The 22375-nt window shown below is 37.0% G+C and overlaps 1 protein-coding gene across 3 annotated transcripts in view; it reads right to left on the minus strand.

Annotated features, from left to right (window-relative positions):
* The window catches only part of FBXL17 (F-box and leucine rich repeat protein 17), a 476470-nt gene that overhangs the window by 441683 nt on the left and 12412 nt on the right, over positions 1-22375 (minus strand). For all 3 annotated transcript variants that reach the window (XM_028532156.2, XM_036020633.1, XM_036020634.1), the window contains exons 2-3: positions 19384-19506; positions 17465-17722 (exon numbers count right to left, since the gene is read on the minus strand). In XM_028532156.2, coding sequence (XP_028387957.1) covers positions 17465-17722; positions 19384-19506 — 381 coding nt within the window. The remainder of the gene's footprint in view (positions 1-17464; positions 17723-19383; positions 19507-22375) is intronic.

Raw genomic sequence — 22375 nt, forward strand, 5'->3', positions numbered from 1 at the left:
GGAACAAACTGCCCACAGGAAGCAAGCAATCTCTACTTCTACATAGGCAGCCCCTCTTCTGGGCTGGCCTACCTGACAATAAGAGAGTCAGACAGCCAAACTTTAGCACTGAATCAGCAAACTCACTTAACTCTATTACTAAGCAACATTTTCCTATCTATCCTGTCTTAGTAATAAAGTTGATTCTTTTCCTCTGTCACTGTTCTTTTATCTTATTTGTCAATTTGATCAGATCCTAGGCAATAAAGAGACCTCAATACTTAAGGCACCATCCAGGTTCATTGAGAAATAGAACTGGAATCAGCCCTGGCTGGTGTGGGCTCAGCGGATTGAATGCCAGCCTTCGAACCAAAAGGTTGCCAGTTTGATACTGGGTCCAGGGCACATGCCTGGGTTTCAGGACAGGTCCTCAGCTGGGAGCACGGGAGAGGCAACAGATCCATGTATCTCTCATGCACTGATGTTTCTTCTTCCTCCCTTCCCTCTCTCTAAAAATAAATAAATAATTTTTAAAAAAAATAGAAGCTATATAAAAGGCATGGAGTAAGATATTCTGTAGGGTCTTAGACGTCAGTGAGGGAAGACAGCTTGGTAGAATCTCATGTTAAGAAAGGTCAAGTCATACTGCTGCAGCCTGGGAGAAAGACTTAAGCAGATTACATCATGTTTTGACCTTAGCAAGTGGTTTTGGTGGCTTTACCTACAAACAAACAACTTTCCACAGAGGTAGGGGCCACGAGAGTAGCCATACACAGAAAAGGACCACATGGCTGGCCTCAACATACATCAGCAGCATGGGAACCCAAGCAACTTATTAAGAAAAATTATGTCACTTATAATTATAATTACTGTCATTAGTCTCATTGCAGAAACTGATGTTGTTTTAGATAAATTCATAGGATATAACAGGTAAGACTCCATATGCATCAGTGCCTATCTGCACTAATCACCATTATCCCAACCACAAATGTGCTAATGTTCCAGACTCTCCAGGCACTACAGAGTCAATCATTCCACCCAGTATATTTCCCACATTTGCTGATGTTCAAATCTATCGATGATGCACCATATGTCCATCATCCACAAAAAAAAAAAACATTCATGGGGCATCAACCAAGCCTATATGAATATCCCTGTCAACATGCCCTGAATTAACACAATTAGTTGTCTAAAAAACAGCAGCAATAGTAGCAATAGTAGTATACTTCTAAATGCAGCATTCTCTACTCAGGAAGAGAGTACTAAAGACATTGTAGGTCTGCCCTGCCAAATAGAAAGATCTTTTTTTTAAGATTTTATTACTTAGTTTTAGAGAGAGGGGAAGGGAAAGAAACATCGATTTAAGAGAGAAACTTTGATCAGCTGCTCTCATACATGACCCAAACCGGCACCAAACCACAACCCGGCATGTGCCTAACTGGGAATCAAACCAGTGACCTTTCACTTTGTGGGACAATGCCCCAACCAAGTTACACTGCTCAGGGCCAAAATGGACAAATCTTGATTAAGCTCCCTGGATCCAGCTGGGACACCAAACAGGTGGTACCACAGGGTAAGAACCAGGCCTGGAGGAGAGCTCGTCTAGGCCATCCAAGTTAAAGGAGTTTGGGAAAGACCTTGGACTTTTCAATGATCTATCATACTAAAGCATAAAACAGTGTAAGCAAGATCAAGATGATAATTCTGTAACTGCAATGCTTTTAAAAATAAATCAGCCCTGGCTTGTGTGGCTCAGTGATTGAGTGCCCGCCTGTGAACCAAGGGTCACTGGTTCAATTCCCAGTCAGGACACATGCCTAGGTTACAGGTCAGTTCCCCAGCAGGGGGTGCTCAAGAGGCAAACCGCACATTGATGTTTCTCTCCTTCTCTTTCTCCCTTCCCCTCTAAAAATAAATAAACTCTTAAAAAAAAAAAGAAATCAAGATCTGGATTCCAGACCAGCATGTAAAGAACTTATAAACTACTACTCCATCCTAACAATAAATAAAAAGCTAAACATACTAAAAAATCAACATTTCTTCTTATATCCATCAGAAAATAAGGTTACAGGGAACACCACTCCCACAAAAGTGGAGAGACAAACACAGTGAATACACAGAATCACAACTTGCCAGAACAGAAAGGAGCTAGAGCAACTTCCCTCTGCAGAAACCAGAGCCAGGGTAGGAAACCCCAAATTGTAAACTAATCTCCTCCTATATAAAATAAATAATTCAACCTCATTTTATCCTAGCCAAACATCAGTACCTAAAGAACCTACAAACACCCCAAATTACCTCTGGAATACTTTCTATCCTACCAAAGAACACTCTGAATGTTAGTAATCATCAGGTAATAATACCTATCTGGATGATGTTGATTGGATGTTTATCTCCACTGACCTTGGTAGATATTGGGAAACCAGCTGCCCTAGGGCCCTTCCAGTAATGAAGGTTATCAACCATGTGGAATTTCAGCTCCAACAGCACCTCTCCATTCATACCCAGCCTAGACTTCATCACTACTTGTAACTTCACACCCTACAATCTAATTCTCATTCTTCACCCAAATAAATGGGTAACCTAAACATAGAACCCTACTATGTCATTTAAGATGTTCTTAAGTTTTATCAGTACTAGCCTAGTTCCCTAGGAAAAGTACAAGTCAGATGACTGATAATAGAAAGCCTCTACTAACTCAAGAAGAACAATGTGTCAAGGGCACTCACCAGTCAATCCTGAGGAAAACATTTAATGAAAAGTGTGTTGGTAGCCACTTCACTTAAAAAAGCCAGTTCAACCCTGGCTGGTGTGCTCACTGGACAGAGTGCTGGACTGCAAACCAAAAGGTCTCTGGTTCAATTCCCAGTCAGGGCATATGCCTTGGTTGCGGGCCAGGTCCCCATTTAGGGGCATGAGAGAAGCAACCTATTGACATTGATGTTTTGTCTCCTTCTCTTTCTCCCTGCCACTCTCCTCTCTCTAAAAATAAATAAATAAAATCTTTATAAAAGAAGCCAGTCCATCCACCCATTAGGCCATGTTTCATTTTTAGCAGTAATTAGCTGTAAATAAACTAGAGTAAATAAATAGAAAATATCTTGAGTCATTCTTTTCTTCTTTACAATAATTACTCAAGATTATTTGCAAATTTACTCAAAAAAATCCAAAGGTATTTTTCAAATGGTTTCTATAAATATTGGGAGGTGATTTTCCCAGCACCTCAAATTTTAATTAAATTTTGCACAATACCCTTGAGAATCTACAAAAGAGAATCTGTTTAAGAAGCCATCTGTTGTTACTGGGGGTTTTTTATAATAAAACAAACTCCTTAAGAAGAGTAAATTTCAATCAACAAAAAAGCTACACAACTGAAATTTACAACATGGGACCCACTGGGATAAAACCAGAATTGGTCTTCCAGTAACACATGAAAGATGCTCAAAATCAGTACTACGAAAGATTTTTAAAATAGCAGGTATGCCACCTTCAGTAGAAGAAGAAACCTGTTCCTCTCACTTTCCATTCCCAATCTGTCACCACTGTAACTATTACAGACATGCAAAAAAGACAGTGAATAAAACCCAATCCATATCTTCTAGTAAATTCACACATGTTAATTGCTCATGTTTGTAAAATTATAAAAAACAAAAGTTTTACAATTTGACTTATTCATTTCATCGTGTGTAGTAGAGTAGTATAGACTATGAGATATGGAACAAAGCAAAGCAAATTTTTCAAAACTGCCACTAACCCAACCTACTTTAAGGACTCAATTTTAACATTTTTCCTAGACTTGTATCGTTCAATTTTTCCTTATTTAAGGCAATTCCAGTCAATACAATGAAAATGCTACATAAGCTGCCAAATATGTGCCAATACTACTTTTTATATTGTATTGGCATGGTATATAATTTAAAATCAGATTAAATGAAAATTCCCAACATACACAGAATAATCATTTGATGAATCTATTATACACTGAAAAGATATTTAATTTTTTTAGGAAACCAGCAAAAAATGCTAATTTAGCACCAATACATGAAAACCTTTGTTACTTATTACTAAAGTTTCAACAAAACAAATACTGTGATTAAAACTTTTGCCATGTACTTTAAAATATAGGAAGCCATCAAGTCTCCATCAACAAATGAATAGGGAAAAATGTGGTTTATATATAAAACAGAATAATTATTAAGCCATAAGAAAAAATGAGACACTGATTTTATGCTACGACATAGATGAACCTTAAGACATTATGTTAAGTGGAAATGAGGCAGATGCAAAAGAATTGATATGTATGATTCCACTCACATGACGTACACAGAATAGGCCTAGAATTCACAGAGATAGAAATTAGAATACAATTTACTAGAGAATAGAGGAAAAAGGCCAGGGAAATAGGAAGTAATTCCTGATATGTAGTTACCATTTGAAATGGTGTATTTTCTGGAAATAGATATTGGTAATGGTTCTACAACATATTAATGTACTTAATGTCAGTGAATTATACACTTAAACTGGCTAAAATGACAAATTTTATGTATATTTTACCAAAAAAAAATTGACATATTAATAGCAAATGTCAAAAAACTTCAGGGGGCAAAAACTACCAAATAACAGTGATGTTAATTTCCAAATTTGTTTTTTTTTCCAGCTTAATTATAACATAATTACATTAAATATTAAATAACTGCGTTAAGATGGAGGCATAAGTAAACATACTTCACCTCTGCACACACCTATAGCAAACATGACAACTAAGCTTCAAAACAAATATCGCCCAGATTCATGAGAAAATGGAGCTCTATGAACGTCTGACAACCAAGGATTTAAAGCCACATTCACCCAGACAGGTAGGAGGGGCAGAGAGGCATGGAGAGGTGGCAGAACAGGCTGTCCCACATTCAAGTGGTGGATAAAAACTGGGAGGGTATACCTCAGGAGCAAGGGATCCTAGCCCCAGACCAGACCAGCAGCCTAGGTTTCCAGCACCAGGAAAATAAATCCCCATAACTTCTGGCAGTAGGGGCTGCAGTGGCAGAAGAAGCTGCAGGATTCCCAAGAGACTCCTCCTTAAAGGGCCTGCAACCAACTTAGGACTCATGCAGACCCACACCCTCTAGGATTCAGCACCAGGCCAATAGCTGGAAGGGCACAAGTAGTATACACTTGTGCTACACTTCAGCACTTCTTCTTAGGGAGAAGGGGAGAAAGTAAGGTAAACTGGAAAACAGGGCCAGTGCTGGGAGACAGCTTCCTCCTGGGCAATTTCCAGAGGCCAGGCAGTGGAATTCTCACCTCTCCGAGCCCTCCTCCACAGAGATCCACAAGTGGTGCAACAGGTTGCCCAGCCCTGGCTATTACCTAAGGTTCCACCCCCACAAAATTTACAGGTGCCCTTTCTACAATAGGCCACGCTACTAAGACATGGAGTTCAAAGCAGCTCTACCTAATACACAGAAACAAACACAGGGAGGCTGCAAAATGAGGAGGACAAAGAAATATAGCCCAAATCAAAAAACCAGAACTCCAGGAAAGAAACTAAATGAAATGGAGATAAGCAATCTATCAGATTTAGAGTTTCAAACACCTGGTTATCAAGGTGCTCAAAATCAATGGTACTGCAAAAGCATAAAATACCCCAAGCAGAAATGAAGGCTACATTAACATTTAAAGAAAAAAATGTATAGGGAACCCAACAAGAAAGAAAAAAAAACATTGAATGAGAACAAGAAAAAAATTCAAAAAAAAACGAGGATAGTACAAGCCTCTGAGACATCTCTAACGTACCAACATTTGAATCATTGGAGTGCCAAAAGAGCAAAAAATTGAACGCACATTTGAAAAAACAATGAAACAAAACTTCCCTAATTTGGTGAAGGAATAGACATACAAGTCCAGTAAGCACAGACAGCCCCAAACAGGTTGGACCCAAAGAGGACCACACAAAGACACACCATAATTAAAAAATCCAAAAGTTGCCTGGCTGGCGTAGCTCAGTGGATTGAGCTCGGGCTGCAAACCAAGTGTCACAGGTTCGATTCCCAGTCAGGGTACATGCCTGGGTTGCAGGCCATGAGACCCCCAGCAACCACACATTGATGTTTCTTTCTCTCTCTCTCTCTCTCTACCCTCTCTGAAATAAATAAATAAAATCTTTTTTTAAAAGAGCCAAAAGTTAAAGATAAAGAGAGACTCTTAAAAGCAGCAAGAGAAAAGCAGACACTTTACCTACAAAGGAGTTCTCATAAGACTGTCAGCTGATTTCTCAAAAGAACTTTGCAGGCTAAAGGGACTAGCAAACAAGTATTCAAAGCAATGAAAGCAAGGATCTACAACCTAGATTCGTCTATCCAGCAAAGCTATCATTTAGAATGGAAGGGCAGATAAGCACCAAACCATTATTATATGAAATGTTAAAGGGAACTATATAAGAAAAAAGAGATCAAAACCATGAATATTAAAATAGCAAAAAATTCACAACTGGACTTCGGCAAGATGGAGGAATAGGTGGAGGCACCGTATCTCCTCGCACAACCAAGATTAGAACAACAATAATTTACAACAATTAATTTACAGCTCAGAATAACACCCCGCTCCGGCAGAGGATTATCTGAATGGCAGTTGGGGCAGCCAAGAAGTTGAAGTAGAGCGTCATCTGGAATGGTCGGAGAAGACGCGCGGTTGCGGGCGCGGGGCTGGCTCCAGTCAGCGGTGCGCGGAGGTCGGGGAAAAGTTTGGCGCAAAATCAGAGAGGACAGTCATCCAGGGCGCAAGAACACAGCGGTGATCCCGAGTACGCAAGCTGCAGCTGGCCGAACCCAGAGGGGAGCGTTGTGGACCAGGGCAGAACTCGCGCCGGGAGCCAGGAGAAGGGTCTGAGTCCAGGAGAACGGAACTATCGCCATTGTTTTCTCCCATCCCCCGCTCCTGCCCCATCCCCGCTCCCGCTCCTGCCCTGCCCCCCCATATAACGTCACAATCTAGCGGACTGGGTGCCCAGCACCCAGGAACACCTACGGCTCCGCCCCCCACCATAACAAGAGCAAACAGACCGGGGCAAAAAAAAACGGAGAGACAGTGGGGAACAATAGTTTTCAACAGAGCAGATCAGTCCCCCAGGACTCATGCTTTGGAGCCACCAAGAATTAGCCAACCTATCAGATGCGCAGTTCAAAACACTGGTGATCAGAAAGCTCATGGAATTGGTTGATTTGGGGCGCAATTTAGATTGAAAGAATGCAGGTTACCATAAAAAGAGATTGCAAGGAAGATACGCAGAGGAGAGCCCAATAGTGAAAGGAAGGAATCTGAGTTCAAAACAATACAGTGGATCAGAAGGAAGATAGAATCAACCAAGCAGGAAAGCATGATGAAATAAGGAATTCAAAAAATCGAGGAAAAGATTAAGAGCATCCGGACACCTTTAAACGTTCCAATATCCGAATTATTAGGGGTACCAGAATTGGAAGGGGAAAAGCAACAGATTGAGCACAATGTAATTTTGAACAAATAATAAAGGAGAACTTCCCCAATCTGGCAAAGGGAACAGTCTTCCAATGAAATCCAAGAAGCTCAGCGAGCCCCAAAGAAGTTGGACCCAAGAAGAAGAAACACACAAGGCACATCATAATTACATTAGCCAAGGTAAAACGAAGGAGAGAATCCTAGAAGCAGTAAGAGAAAGGGGACAGTACCTACAAAGGAGTTTCCAATCAGACTGTCAGATGATTTCTCCAAAGAGACCTTACAGGCAAGAAGGGGCTGGAAAGAAATATTCCAAGTCATGAAGACAAGGACCTACATCCCAGATTGCTCTATCCAGCAAAGCTCTCATTTAGAATGGAAAGGGCAGAAAAAGTGCTTCTCAGATAAGGTCAAGTTAAAGGAGTTCATCCAATCACCAAGCCCTTATTTTATGAAATGCTTAAAGGGACTTATCTAAGAAAGAAGATAAAGTAAAGACATGTATAGTAAAAGGACAGCAAACTCCACAAATATTAACAACACCACCTTAAAGCAAAACCAAAAGAAACTAAGTAAACAATTAGAACAGGAACAGAACCACAGACCTGGAGGGCACATGGAGGGTGTAGCAGCAGGGGGGTGGGAGGAGGAGAGAGGGGGAAAAGGTATAGAGGATAAGTAGATAGAATGGTAGGTTGAAAATAGATAGGGGGAGGGCAAGAATAGTACGGGAAATGTAGAAGCTAAAGAACTCCTAAGTATGACACATGGACATGAACTAAAGGGGGAAATGTGGTGGGAGGGGGTACAGAGGAGAGGGGAGAGAAGGGGGGAAATGGGACAACTGTAATAGCATAATCAAAAAATATATAAAAAAAAACTCACAATTCACAACTGAATCTTAAAAAAAAAAACTAAGCAAACAAGCAACAACAGAAACAGACCATAGATATGGAGATTCATTTGAAGGGTTATCATTTGGAGGGGAAGGGAGAGATTGGGGGAAAAGATATAAGGAGTAATAAGTACAAATTGGTAGGGACAAAATAGACACAGGTATAGGAAATGGAGAAGCAAAGAACTTATATGCATGACCCATGGACGTGAACCAAGAGGGGGATCAATGAAGGGAATAGGACATACCTAGTAGCGGATGCAAAGGGGGAAAATTGGGACAAATGTAGTAGCATAATCAATAAAATATATTTAAAATAAAAAGAAAACTAATAAAATATAAAACAGAATACAGTTAAAGGAAAAAAATCATACACTTCAACTACTCCCCATAAAAAAGAAAATCTATATTTGGTATGTTATAAATGTAAATTATGCTTAGTAAGAAGAAAAGTATCTAAAATAGATTGTTAATATTTTTATATTGATTATATGGAAATATATTTTATTTTGAATGTATTATATTATATATATAGTATTAAAATCAATTTACCTGTTGACCTTTACTTTTTAGAATATTTTAAAAATATATTTTATTGATTATGCTATTATGACTGCCCCATTTTTTTCTCCCCTTGATTCACCTCTATCCTGCAACCCCGCCTCCCTCCAGCATTACCCCCAGCCTTAGTTCATGTCCATGGGTCGTACCTATAGTTTTTTGGCTTCCCCATTTCCTATACTATTCTTAACCCTCCTGTCTATTTTGTACCTACCATTTATGTTTCTTATTCCTTGTACCTTTTCCCCCATTCCCCCTCCCCACAGATAACCCTCCCTGTGATCTCCAGTTCTGTGATTCTATTCTTGTTCTAGTTGTTCACTTAGTTTGTTCGTTTTTTTTTCTTTAGATTCAGTTGATAGTTGTGAGTTTGTTGCCATTTTATTGTTCACAGTCTTGATCATCTTCTTTTTCTTAGATAAGTCCCTCTAACATTTCATATAATAAGGGCTTGGTGATGATGAACTCCTTTAACTTGACCTTACCTGGGAAGCACTTGATCTGACCTTCCACTCTAAATGATAGCTTTGCTGGGTAAAGTTATCTTGGATGTAGGCCCTTGCCTTTCATGACTTTGAATATTTTCCAGCCCCTTCTTGCCTGCAAGGTTTCTCATGAGAAATCAGCCGATAGTCTTATGGGGTACTCCTTTGTAGGTAACTATCTCCTTTTCTCTTGCTGCTTTTAAGATTCTCTCCTTATCTTTAATCTTGTATAATGTAATTATGATATGCCTTGGTGTATGCTTCCTTGGATCCAACTTCTTAGTGACTCTCTGAGCTTCCTGGACTTCTTGCAAGTCTATTTCTTTTGCCAGCTTAGGGAAGTTCTCTTTCATTACATTTTCAAATAAGTTTTCAATTTCTTGCTCTTCTTCTGGCACCCCTATGATTCAGATGTTGGAATGTTAAAACCTCTGTCCCAGAGGTTCCTAAGTGTCTCCTCATTTTTTAAAATTATTCTTTCTTCACCCTGTTTTAGTTGAATGTTTATTTCTTCCTTCTGGTCCAAACCATTGATATGAGTCCTGGTTTCCTTCCATCACTGTTGGTTCCCTGTGCATTTTCCTTTATTTCACTTTTCATAGCCTTCACTTTTCCTCTACTTTGCAACCACACTCAACCATTTCTGTGAGCAACCTGATTACCAGTGTTTTGAACTCTGCATCTGATAGGTTGCCTATCTCTTCATTGCTTAGTTGTATTTTTTCCAGAGCTTTTATCTGTTCTTTCACTTGGGCCTTTTTTTTTTTTTTTGGTCTCTGTGCACCTGTTATACAATAAGGGGTGGAGCCTTAGGTATTCACCAGGGCCAGGCAACCCACATCACTGTGTCATGATGCTGTAGTGGAGGAGGAGTCTGAGAGGGAACCATGCCACTTGCTCAGCTCTCAGACAGCCTTCAGTCACTTCCTCCACCACCCACAAGAAAATTGGGCCCTTCTAGTGCTGATTCCTGGGTGGGTGGGTTTGTGTATGTTCTAGGACTCTGTGGGTCTCTCCAGGAACTCTCCTGTGAGGCTGGGAGTTTCTCCGACCACCACAACCCCCCCAGATTTTTCAGTCAGAGGTTTTGAGTCTTTATTTCCCCATGCTGGAACCATGGGTTGCGTGGTCTGTCTCACTAACCAGTTGTCCCTCCCGGTTTATCCACATACAAATGTAAGATGGCCTGGTCCACCAGCTGCCACCTTGCTGTGAGTAATCTTCTCCCTGGCTGTCTGTCTCCACCCCTCCTACCAGTCTCGATGAATGTTTTCTTTTAACTCCTTGGTTGTCAGACTTCCATACAGTTCCAATTTCCCTCAATTCTTGTTGATTTTTGTTTTTAAATTTGTTGCTGTCCTTCTTTTGGTTGTGCAAGGAGGCACAGTGTATCTACCTATGCCTCCATCTTGACCAGAAGTCTGATCTTTTACTTTTTTATGTGGCTACAATAAAGTTTTACATAACATGTAACCATCAATATATTTCTGTCAGATAGTGCTGGCCTGGAGAAGTCTGTGCAAACTGCCTCCTCAATAAATACCACACTGGGGTACCCCAAGAGGCAGGGAGGAGAGGAAGTCAGCCTGAATGAGTGACAGGTACCCTGACTACTGGGAGAAGTTTCTGCCCTATCGGATATATTAGTGTCTGTCAGGGCTTGCCATTGTCTTCTTGCTCTTTCCTTGTCTAAGCAGAAAAAAAGAAAAGAAAGGAAGGTCACTTCTGCAAGTCTAAAGCCAGATTTCCTCTGGAAGTCCAGCTGGCCAGTTTAAATATGTCAGTCTATTCAGAGAAGCAACGATATAGAATGTCTTTTCTCTAGTGAATGTAAGTAAATAGTTATAGGTCGGTGATCCCAGAACCATCAGAAGCCCTAAAGCAGAGAAAGGGATTTGTGGACATTGGAAACTTCATCTAAGAAAGTAAAAAGTTGTTTTTGCAAATAAGAAAGACAGGTTAGGTGAAGAAGTGATTCAGGCTAAAAGCTGAAGTTCAGTAGGAGAAGGATATTTAATTTGCCCTTATGTATTTTGTATTTCTTTCTATTTTTCTCTAAATATATGCATTGATGAATGATTAGTCATGACCTAATATCTATGTTCCTAGTTTGATAATCACATTTTAGAGAAATATCAGTATAAATGATCAGATTGTCTTTACTTTGGCTCAGTGGTCATGGTTGGGGGAAGATTCAGTTTGTTTAAGGAGGTAGGATGGTATGGCAAAATAAACCCATGTACTAGAGGCAGATACATGGAATCTTGACATGGAAACTGGGAGAAAGCAAACACTTTCTGGTGCTGCTTACAAATTCAGCAGAGGTTCTCCATCTGGGTAATATGCAGCTTTCTGCCTGGCACCGAAAAGTTTTGTTGTATACTCAGAAGACAGAGTGCAACCCATTCTGTCTTCTATAAATGTAATTTAATTGTAACTGATTAAATAAGTGTAATCAGTTTATTTTTAGTAAATAACTAAATAATTAATTAATTAAATAAATATTAAATAAGCTGATTTGAATGAAAGGGAAAAGAAAGGCCTTACTATAGGTCTAGTAGATTTAATATTTTGCATTCCATGAAAACAACCTAATAAAAAAACTGTTTATGGAATTAATTTTGGATAAGACAACTATAACATATAAAATATGGGAAAATCATATTCTACAAGCTGCTGCACTCTTACTGTTTCATAATAGTTTTATGTGCCTGTTCCCCTCCAATGAAAAAAGAACTGAAAATCATGAATGCCACCTCATGGTGATAGTTTTAAGCACAGTAGTAAAGTCAAACTCTAGCCATCTCTTAATCCAAAAAACAGCCTTAACCTTGTATCACAAAACTCATCAACGAATCTACATTTACATAGTTTTTCAAATTACATGTTACAACACATATTGATTTTTGTGATTCCATAATTTAAGTGACTTCAATTAACTAACTGACTTCCATTCTCAGGCCCGTTCAGGTGAAAAGACTTACACTGAATTATAACAATGTCTCTTATGCCTCCTTGGATTGAGAATATTAACACAATAATGTGCCTGGGCCAGTGTGGCTCAGTTGTGGACCAAAAGGTCATGGATTCGATTTCTGGTCAGGGCACATACCCAGGTTGCAGGTTCAATCCCTGGTCAGGGTACATATGAGAAGACAACTGATTGATGTTTCTCTCTCACATCAATGTTTTCTCTCTCTCCCTCCCTTCCTTTCTCTCTAAAAGCAATGAAAAAAACTGTCGTTGGGTGAGGAAAAAAAAAGTTTTTTTTTAACAATGCAAGTAGAAATGATTATTAGCAAACTGCAAGGCATATAGAAGTACTTAGTAAATGTTATATATCATTATTAATTATTATTAATGGGTAAGAAGGAAGCTATTGGGATACTATTCATTAGGATTCATGTGAAGGGAATATTTTAAAAGTGCTTAACAGTGTGGTGATTGCAAGGGAGTGGGAGTGGGTAAGGTAGAAGAGGACATAATGGAGGAAAAGAGGTAAGTGGTAGTAGAAAACATACAATTAAAAAATGCTTTTAGCCCGGCTGGTGGCAGCTCAGTGGATTGAGCTCTAGCCTGTGAGCCAAAGGGTCACTGGTTTGATTCCCAGTTGGGGCACACACCTGGGTTGCAGGCCGGGGTCCCTGGTGGGGGTCGCGCGAAAGGTAACCACACATTGATGTTTCTCCCCTTCTCTTTATCCCTCCCTTCCCCTCAGTCTAGAGACATGTCTAGAGACCTGTTTAGAAATAAATAAAATCCTTTTTAATGCTTTTTAAAGAAGAAATATTTAAAAGTGTTATAGCAAAAAATTCCAGAAAAAAAGCAAGCCTTCTTGACATTAAATGAAAGCTCTATACAATTATATGTGGATAATATTTTCTCTAATAATTGGACATCCCAGCTTGAAATCCTAGGTGTGATATCTAGGCTTTGGAGACCAAGCAGAATCACACTTGAGCAAGTTACTTAACTTCTAAGAGATCCTATTTTTCACCTTGAAATACCACATCAGTGTTGGGGTGAAGAGTAAATTGGATAATATACATGAAAGCCCACAATACAATACCTATCATATGAAGAACACTCAAAAGATTTTTTCCCTTTGCTGTGATGCTAATTTAAAAAGAGAAGACTTAAGACATTCTTAAACTACCTAAATAAAACACATTTTGATAAGGAAGGCTTTTCTAGTTTCTCAGTCTCACTGTAAACATCAATTATCATTACAGGGACAAAATGAGGTCATGCCATCTGAAAAGGAAGGGAATGAGCTAAGGGTACTGAGTGAACTCTAGTCATCCCTGGATATGACTTCAGCGCTATCACAACTTTACCTTGGAAAATTACTTATAACTTCTCTGTAATTGCTTCTCATCTATAAAAAGGGAATAATACCTAACTCACAGAGTGATTGTGAATCAATAGAGAAATTAAACAGGAATATATGGTTTAGAATATGTAAACTGTGCCTGACACATGGTAGATGCTCAATAAAGATTACATAACTGCCCTTTACCTAGTTAACTGAATATCACTGGAACATGTAAAGACGATTAGGTGAGACTGACAGTTTCCCTTATCTTACAGAAATTCAGCATCTAAAAAATATATGTTATTTTCCATTACTATGGTAAAATATTATAATGTAAATTTGCCATTTTAACCATCTTTAGGTATATAATGCAGAACCATTAATTACATTTTTGGTGTTATGCAACCATCACCACTCACTATCCACTGCCAAAACTTTTCCATCATCCCAAACACAAATTCTGTATCAAATAACCATTCCCCATTTCTGCTGGTCCTGAAAACCTCTATGTTCTGTCTCTATGGAATTTGCTTCTGCTACATATTTGATATAAGTAGAATCATACAATATTCTACATACAATGTTCTTTGGGTCTGGCCTACTTAATTTGCATGTTTCAAGGTTCATTCATATGGCATCATGTAACAGCATTTCATTCCATTATATGGCTTAATACATTTCATTGCACATATAACATTTTATATATTCATCACCTCTTAATAGACATTTGGATTGCTTCCACCTCTCATCCATTATGAATATGTTGCTATGGCAATTAGTGAATGTGTGTGTGTGCGTGTGCGTGCGTGTGTGTATGGAAGAATTGTTGGTTCAGATGATAGTTCTATGTTTAATCTTTAAGGAAACACAAACTATTTTCCAAATCAGGTGCACCACTGGATACATCCTCACCAGCAATTTACAAGGGTTCCAGTTTCTTCACATCCAAAGAAATACTTTATTTTCTGGTTTTGGTTTTTGTTTTCACTTTTTTCATATCCATCAGAGTAGGTATGAAATGTTTATCTCATTATGGTTTTTGATTTGCAATTCTCTGATAACTAATATGTTGAGCATCTTTTCCTGTGCTTGTTAACCATTTATACATATTCTTTGGATGTCTATTCAAGCATTTTGCCCATTTCTTATTGAGTTTTTGGTGGGTTTTCTGGTTTATTTGTTTTGTTGAGTACAGGAGTTCTTCACCTTATGGGTATTAAATCCTTATCATATATATGATTTTCACTATTTCTCTTATTTTGTGGGTTTTCTGTTCACTCCATTAAGAATGTCCCTTGAAGCACAGACATTTTTAATTTTAAATCCAGTCCCCTAGATCTGAGTGCCTTGTACCAGTTCTTCAGGAAGCTCCAGGAAGGTTAGAATACACAAATACAGTAATTGTAAATAAAGTCCACTTTTCTGCCTCTGGAACCAGGCACCTTGGTCCCACATGGGGAATGTAAGCTGCTGTTCAAACCTGTGCCAAGCTGGGGAAGGTAGAGAGCACTGACAAGAAAAAAAATGCCACGAAGCCTTCCCATCACATTTTACTTGGCATTTTCTTGGTTCAGCATTTGCTTGGTTTCTGTCAAACACTGACCATTTTCTCAAAGTTGGTTCTAACAGTTTCTGCCTGTTTCTCTCCATGTTTCTGTGGGGGAATGGAAGTTTGGAGCACCTTACTCTGCCATTTTGTTGATATCATTCTAAATATTTATTTTTAAAAGGCCTAAAAGCTCATAATGTAGCAAAACTGAAATTTACTAAAGCAACATTTATTTTGTACCATTTTATTAATAATTTGAGAAGATGCCTATAGTGACTATTTCAGAAATTTCTACAGAGGTCATGAATTGTATTGAAGTGTCATGCTGCTAAAATAAAATATAAATCACATAAAATATTAACATAAAGATACAGTTTCTTAGATTTCTTAAATACTTTGGCTACTGCTTTCTTTCATTTGCTGGCAAGGTCCAGATGGTAATAAAATTCTAGAAAAACTGAAATAGCCTATTATTCTTAACTAGCTGTTTTTCCCCATAATACATTATTATATTTTGAGATGAGTATATAGAAATACATTCCACTGGTACAATTTGCCCATTATTTTTTGAAAATAAAAATACCAAGGTTTCAAGGTGGAATTTTACAAAAACAAAAAACAAACAAAAACATAGTGTTTGGCCAAAAACAGCCTGACTTTTAGGTGCTTCACCATAAGTTGGAGAAACATCATTAAGTAGAATGCAATTATTAAAGTATTAAATTTTAGATCCATTGGAACTGCAAATACAATACTTTACATAACTACTTTTTTCAACTCAAAAGAACAAATTCACGTAGTAGTTGCTAAGTCAATCAAAATTATAGTGGTTACATTGGAATACATTTAAAAGAATTATCAAAAAAATTGTATCATTCCAAAACATTTGTCAGTTTTTAGTAACAAGAAAGGAAAAAAAAACAATCCCTGCAACCTGATCTGAATTATAATTCATAATTCAGACACCATGCAAATCTGAAGCAACATCTAATCTATCAAAAATTAATTCCAAATATTTCACATTCTATGGAAGATTTATCAAATTAGTCCTCAAAATTCTCAGTTAATTCATATGTAATCTTTAAATGTAGGGATCTTCATTTTATTTCTAACTTCTTCTCAGATCAGATTTATTTTAAATCTGGGACTTTACTGACACTCTGGTTTTATTGAACCCAGAGGAGTTTAGACTGCATCCCAATTTTAAATTTAAACATTAATCCTGACAAAGTTCTTGAATGGAATTATTTATTAATTTTTTTCTTTCAAAAAGTGTTGGCTGAGGATACTGTAGGTAGACTGGTAAATGTGCATGGCCTCTGCCCCCCTGGAGCAGGCTCCTTTATTCAAGGTCTAGAAGAGTGCAGTCTATTGGCCTGGAAACGTGGAAAGACAATAGTGGCTTTGGAGAATACAGGCTTCAATCTCAACTCAACTATCTGCTAAGTACTAGGCAAACTCATTAATCTCTCTAAGCCCTGATTTCTTCCTTTACAAAATGAGTTTGAGATCAATTATGTCACAAAGTTATTTCAAGACCTAAATGCAAAAATACAAAAAGTACCTAGTATAATAGTAGGAATATTACCTAATACTCAAAATATTCACAAATCCAGGATCTGGCCCATATAATCCAACTCAATACTCATTGAATGAATAATAAACTCTGTGACAAGAAACCTTAAATACCATCTCCAAAGAAAGTGGATCAAACATAAAATACATGAGATACTATTTTTAATCCAATTATTGTGCTAAATATGGATGATACCACCTTTTTCTTCATTTTATACTCTCTAACTCTGACTTTCATTTATGCCTTGAAACAAGTATTTAAAGCATGTAACCACATTATTTAGTAACATAAAGAGAAATTAAAAGTTGATTTTTCAGACTTCATGCTGATCCAAACTGCATAGTATTGTTATCTAAAGCAAAATCTGGTACAAAATTTAAGTAACAAAAGAATAAATTAATTAAATGTTTGGTCACAGAAGTTCAGGCACTCACTGCAAAACACAAGTTAATTTATTGATTTTACCAGTGGCACACTAGCTCACCAACCCAAACAAATATTCATGGATACATTAAAAACATGACTTCATTTAGGCTGGGCATTATTTTTTACATAACAATCTTTTAAAGTGTTGCTACAAGGAAACATTTTTAGTTAATATGAGTTAAATCACTTTATAGATGTTAAAATTTACCTGTTTGAGTCCTTCATCAGTTAGTTTGTCCTGGTTGCCCACATGAACTTTCTGAAGTAAAGGGCAGTGAGAGGCAACCGCAATAATAGAAGTGTCAGAAAGCTGTTTACACCTGTAGGCTGTGTACCTAAGAAGTCCAGGACATTTAAATGCTAGAACACACACACCAGTATCAGACATACTTCGACAATCAGAAATGTTGATTTCAATTATATTTTGACTTCTTGATGCAATTTTTTCCAATAATTCATCAGTAACCTATGAGAGAGAAAAGCAAAATTAAACTTTTGCTAAATGTAGAAATGTATTTTCTATTGTTTTATTCAAGTTTCCCCAATAAACAATATAATTAGGTTATAACATGAAAACCCCAATTGAAAGAAAACTTTTCTACTTAATATTGAGGCATAACAAGAACTGTGTTATAATAAAATATATATTTGCTCTTTGTCTTGGGTTCCTTGAACTCTTTTTATGTATTTTTCATCTCCAAATCTAACTACCAGAAGAGGGGAAACCTGTTTTCAATCTGAGTTTGTAACAAATAGCTCAGACATACAAGAGTATTGTAGTAAAGAGCCAATGGATTATTTTACATTACTACACTAACCCATGGAAGAAACCTTCCTCATTTTGTTTGAAGTATATATGTTAAACACACAAGCACATATACTAATAGTGGTATGTTGGAGTTGGCTTATACCAACTCGCAATACCCATAATGTGTACCTCTTTCCAAATCAGTGACATCGCTACATTCAGTGACATCACATTGGGAGCTTGAAATTAGCTACAGTGGGAGTATCTGTACCACAGAAACTGGCAAACATTACACATCAGGGCCTTTTATTTGCTCATTTGTTTTTGAAAGCCAGTTGTTACACATTTACCAGCAAACCACTCTAACCAAATCATAAAAGAATTTAGAGTAGTTTTAGTACTCTACTAAAATCCTATTCTTAGTGGATATTTTTATATATTTCTAATGCCAAATATTGACAACCAAGTTCAAAGGAAGAATTGCAAACTGTTTGCAATAAAACACAACTAATTCTATCTTTTTTCCCCTAATTTATGACAGTATATAAACATGTAGGATAGCCAGGCAAATCGGGAGGATTAAAAAATTCATCTAAAGTAAAATGAAAACAAAATAAGTTAGCTGTTTTTGTTTCCATTTCTTCTCTATAATAGTAGTATAAGATCAGTATTATTAATGTTGTAATAATAATATATTAATAGGGATAATAAGCCCTGAATGCTGTGGCTCAGTTGTTGGACATCATTCTGTGAAGCAAAAGGTTGCCAGTTCAATTCCCAATCAGGGCACATGCCTGGGTTGTGAGTTCAGTCACAGTTGGGTGGGTATGAGAGGCACTCGTTCAATGTCTCTCTCTTTCTCTCTACCTTCCCCTCTCTCTAAAAATAAATAAATAAATAAATAAATAAAATATATTTAAAAAATAAGGATAATAGCAGTCTCAACCTATGAGGTTAATGGGAAGATAAAATTAATAAGTATAAAGCATGTACAACAGTACATGGCACATTGGAAGTACTATCTAAACGTTTGCCATAATTTTCTATTATTAAATTAATATTCATGATATGACCCTTCCAAAAAGGGAAAGTTTTTTTAAAGAGGAATGAAAAAAGGCAAAGACAAACAGGAATAAAATAAAGAGGATTAAGAAGCAACCCAAAATTACCATTCCACACTAAAAAACATATTCTTGACCACAAGAAACTAGCTGTACTTTAATTCACAAACAAATAATACTAAAGCACAGAATTATAGATTATAGTCATTTGAACTATCTTGAGAAACTATAACATGAAAGAAGTGATCTCTGAAAAGGAATGAAGATATTTTTTGAATTGACCAAACTGAGTGTTTCTTTAAATTAAATTATATATACCTGCTGACGACTACTAAGATCCAGCTGCTTCCAAAACTGGAAATCTAAACAAAGGTCACGCCAATACTTGCAAACCAACGATGCAGAAAGGCAACGTTCATCCAGGGATAAATTGGAAAATATCTGGGAATAAAAAAGAAACCATATATTTGTTAGAAAATATTAACCTTAAAGCACAAAATGTGTTGAATACAAGTAGCCATTATTAGAACAGTCATTGTTACAAGTCATCCTAAAGAAAAAGTATGATATAGGAGTTAGCAACATGGACTAACATTACCTTTTACGTAAGAAAAGGAGAGCAGGAGATTATGCATGTGTTTGTGTGTGTCTTTGTGTGTGTTTCCCAATATTTTAAAAAATTAAAAGAATAGGCCAAAAATTAATTTTAAAAATATTCCTCTTTACAGAAAGGAGAAAAGACTAGGAAGGAGAATGGAATGAAAGTGAAACTACTCTCAAGGTTCTAGTTTTAGAGTTTTGACCTCAGAACCAGGTGAACTTTTTATATGATTTTTTTAAATAAAAATGTCATAAAAAGGACATTTTACCTTTATGACATTTTATGAGAAATTTATAAACCCAATCTAATCCCAAGAGAAGTATCATATACACCAACTGTAAAACATCCTACAAAATGTGTGATCAGGACTCCTAAAAAAATCAAGATCATGAAACACAAGGAACGACTGAGCAAGTATCAAAGGCAAGAGGAGAACAAGGAGAAAGGACAACTAACACATTCCTGACTTGGAAAAAAGTCATTAACAAAAACATTGTACTGATTCCGATTTCATAGTTCAGCAAATGTATCATTGTAATGTAAGATAATCAATTTAGGGAAAACTGAAAGTAGTTGAGACTCTGTACTTTGCAACTTCTCTATTTAATATTATTGAAAATGAAAAGCTTATTTTAAAAAGAGTTTTACAAAGTAAGAATTATTTTCAAAATGGTCAAGGTTAGGACCAATACAGATTTTTAAAATTTAAGATACATATCAACAAATACAATGTGTGGACCATTCTGAAATCCTGAACTGAACCAACTATAAGATACTTCTGAGACAATCTGATAAAACTGAACATAAAAAAATATTAAATGATTTCAAGGAAATTTTTCACTTTTTAAGTTATGATTATACTGTGGTTATAATATTACTGTGGATATATTATTTTTAAAAGTTATTACCCATTTCATATAACTTTAGTGTTTATGGCTGAAATGGTATCTAGAATTTGTTTCCAGATACTTTACCAAAAACAAAAAAAGTTGGGAGAAGCTAAAAAAGGCAGAATATTGGAAAAAAAACTATTGAAATCAGTTGAATAATAAATGAGGAGTTCATTATTTTCTACTTTGGTCAGGGCATGAAAACTTCCAGAGTATTAGGTGAAAGTATTAACAAGAACTTGTGCTCTATACTAAATTGTTGTATTCTAGGTTTGAATCATGGCTTTACTATTTATTACCTATGGAACCCTGGGCAAATTATCTATCTTCTCTGTACATCAATTTCCTTGAATATAACATGGGAATAATATAGTCTTTATCTGCCAGAGTTATCATGAAGACTAAAGGAATATACACAAAATTTTTGGAACAGTGTCTGGAACAGACCAAATAGTATACAAATGAGTCCTATAATTATAACCTAAAATGATTTGCCTCTGTACACTCAAATGTTGCAGAAATCTAAGCTAGAATCTCTCCTATGTTTAAAACTTGAGCCTTGGAAAAACAACTGCCCATTGCTGTTCCTTCAAACTATTGTTCTTCGTCTAAGGGTGAAGTGAAAAGTAAAAAAATATGCACGAGACTCACTGGCATAAATATAGTTAAGCCCACTATAGCCTCTCACTCTCATTCATGACAACTAAAACCTCTGTACAACATGCTAAAAGCAATTACCTGGGAACTCTAAAATGTTAATAATAACATACGTATTAGGGAGGTGAGCCAAAATGTAAGGCATGACCAAATTTTTCCTATTATCTACCAGCCTGAAACTGAGGAAGGCCCCTGTACAAAACTACACAGCAGGCACAACCAATGAAAATACAGAAAGCAAGCCATCTCTCTGGACACAGGGCTTTTGTGAAATAGAAAGCGTGGGAATAGTCCCCATTTGGGGTTTTCTTTTCTTTCACTTTTCCCTTTTCTCCCTACTGGCCACATCCCAAATGCAGCCTCAGTCACAGAGCTGCAGCTGTGCAGGCACCTAAAAGTCAAAAGTAAACCCATCTTTTTGACCAACAGAACCAGGAAAGAAACTCCATGGACCAAAGAATGTGCAAGGAACCTCCATTATGTTTTTCTTACCACTTCATCATGAAAACTGCCCAAGTCCTGCAAAACTATACAGCAACACAGGCACATGGCATAGGCTATAACTCCAAGGGAAACTCCGTCTTTCTATCCAGGGAACCAGGAAAGGAGATTTCTAGGTGAAAGAGAGTGAAGGAAGGATCAAAGAAGAGATCTGGAAAGAGCACCCCTAATTCAGTGTATGAAGTGACAAAAAACCTGAGTTCACCACAAAGCCACATGTGTATAGAAGAAACCCAAAGTAGTACAGCAAAGTCTTTGAAAATTGAGCTAACAGTGGAATCACAGACCTAGTAAGGTAAGATAGAAATTTCAGTTTAAATGTAATATTGCTGATCTCTGGCAAATCTGATAAAGGGAAATATTCATAAAACTCAATGATCCCAAATAGGATTAACTCAAAGAGATCTACACTGAGACACATTATAATCAAATTGTCCGAACACAAAGACAGAAAGATAACCCTGAAAGCAGCCAGAGAAAAGCAATTCATCATGTACAAAGAATCCTCAATCAGATTAACACCTGATTTGTCATCGGAATCCATGTAGGCTAGCAGGCAAGGGGATAATGTTTTTAAAGCAATGAGAGCAAAACTGTCAACCTGGAATTCTGTATCTGGCAAAACTACCCTTCAAAAATGAAGGAGAAATTAAGGTATTTT

This window comes from Phyllostomus discolor, chromosome 3 (assembly GCF_004126475.2).
Source record: "Phyllostomus discolor isolate MPI-MPIP mPhyDis1 chromosome 3, mPhyDis1.pri.v3, whole genome shotgun sequence".
NCBI classification, from domain to species: Eukaryota; Metazoa; Chordata; class Mammalia; order Chiroptera; family Phyllostomidae; genus Phyllostomus; species Phyllostomus discolor.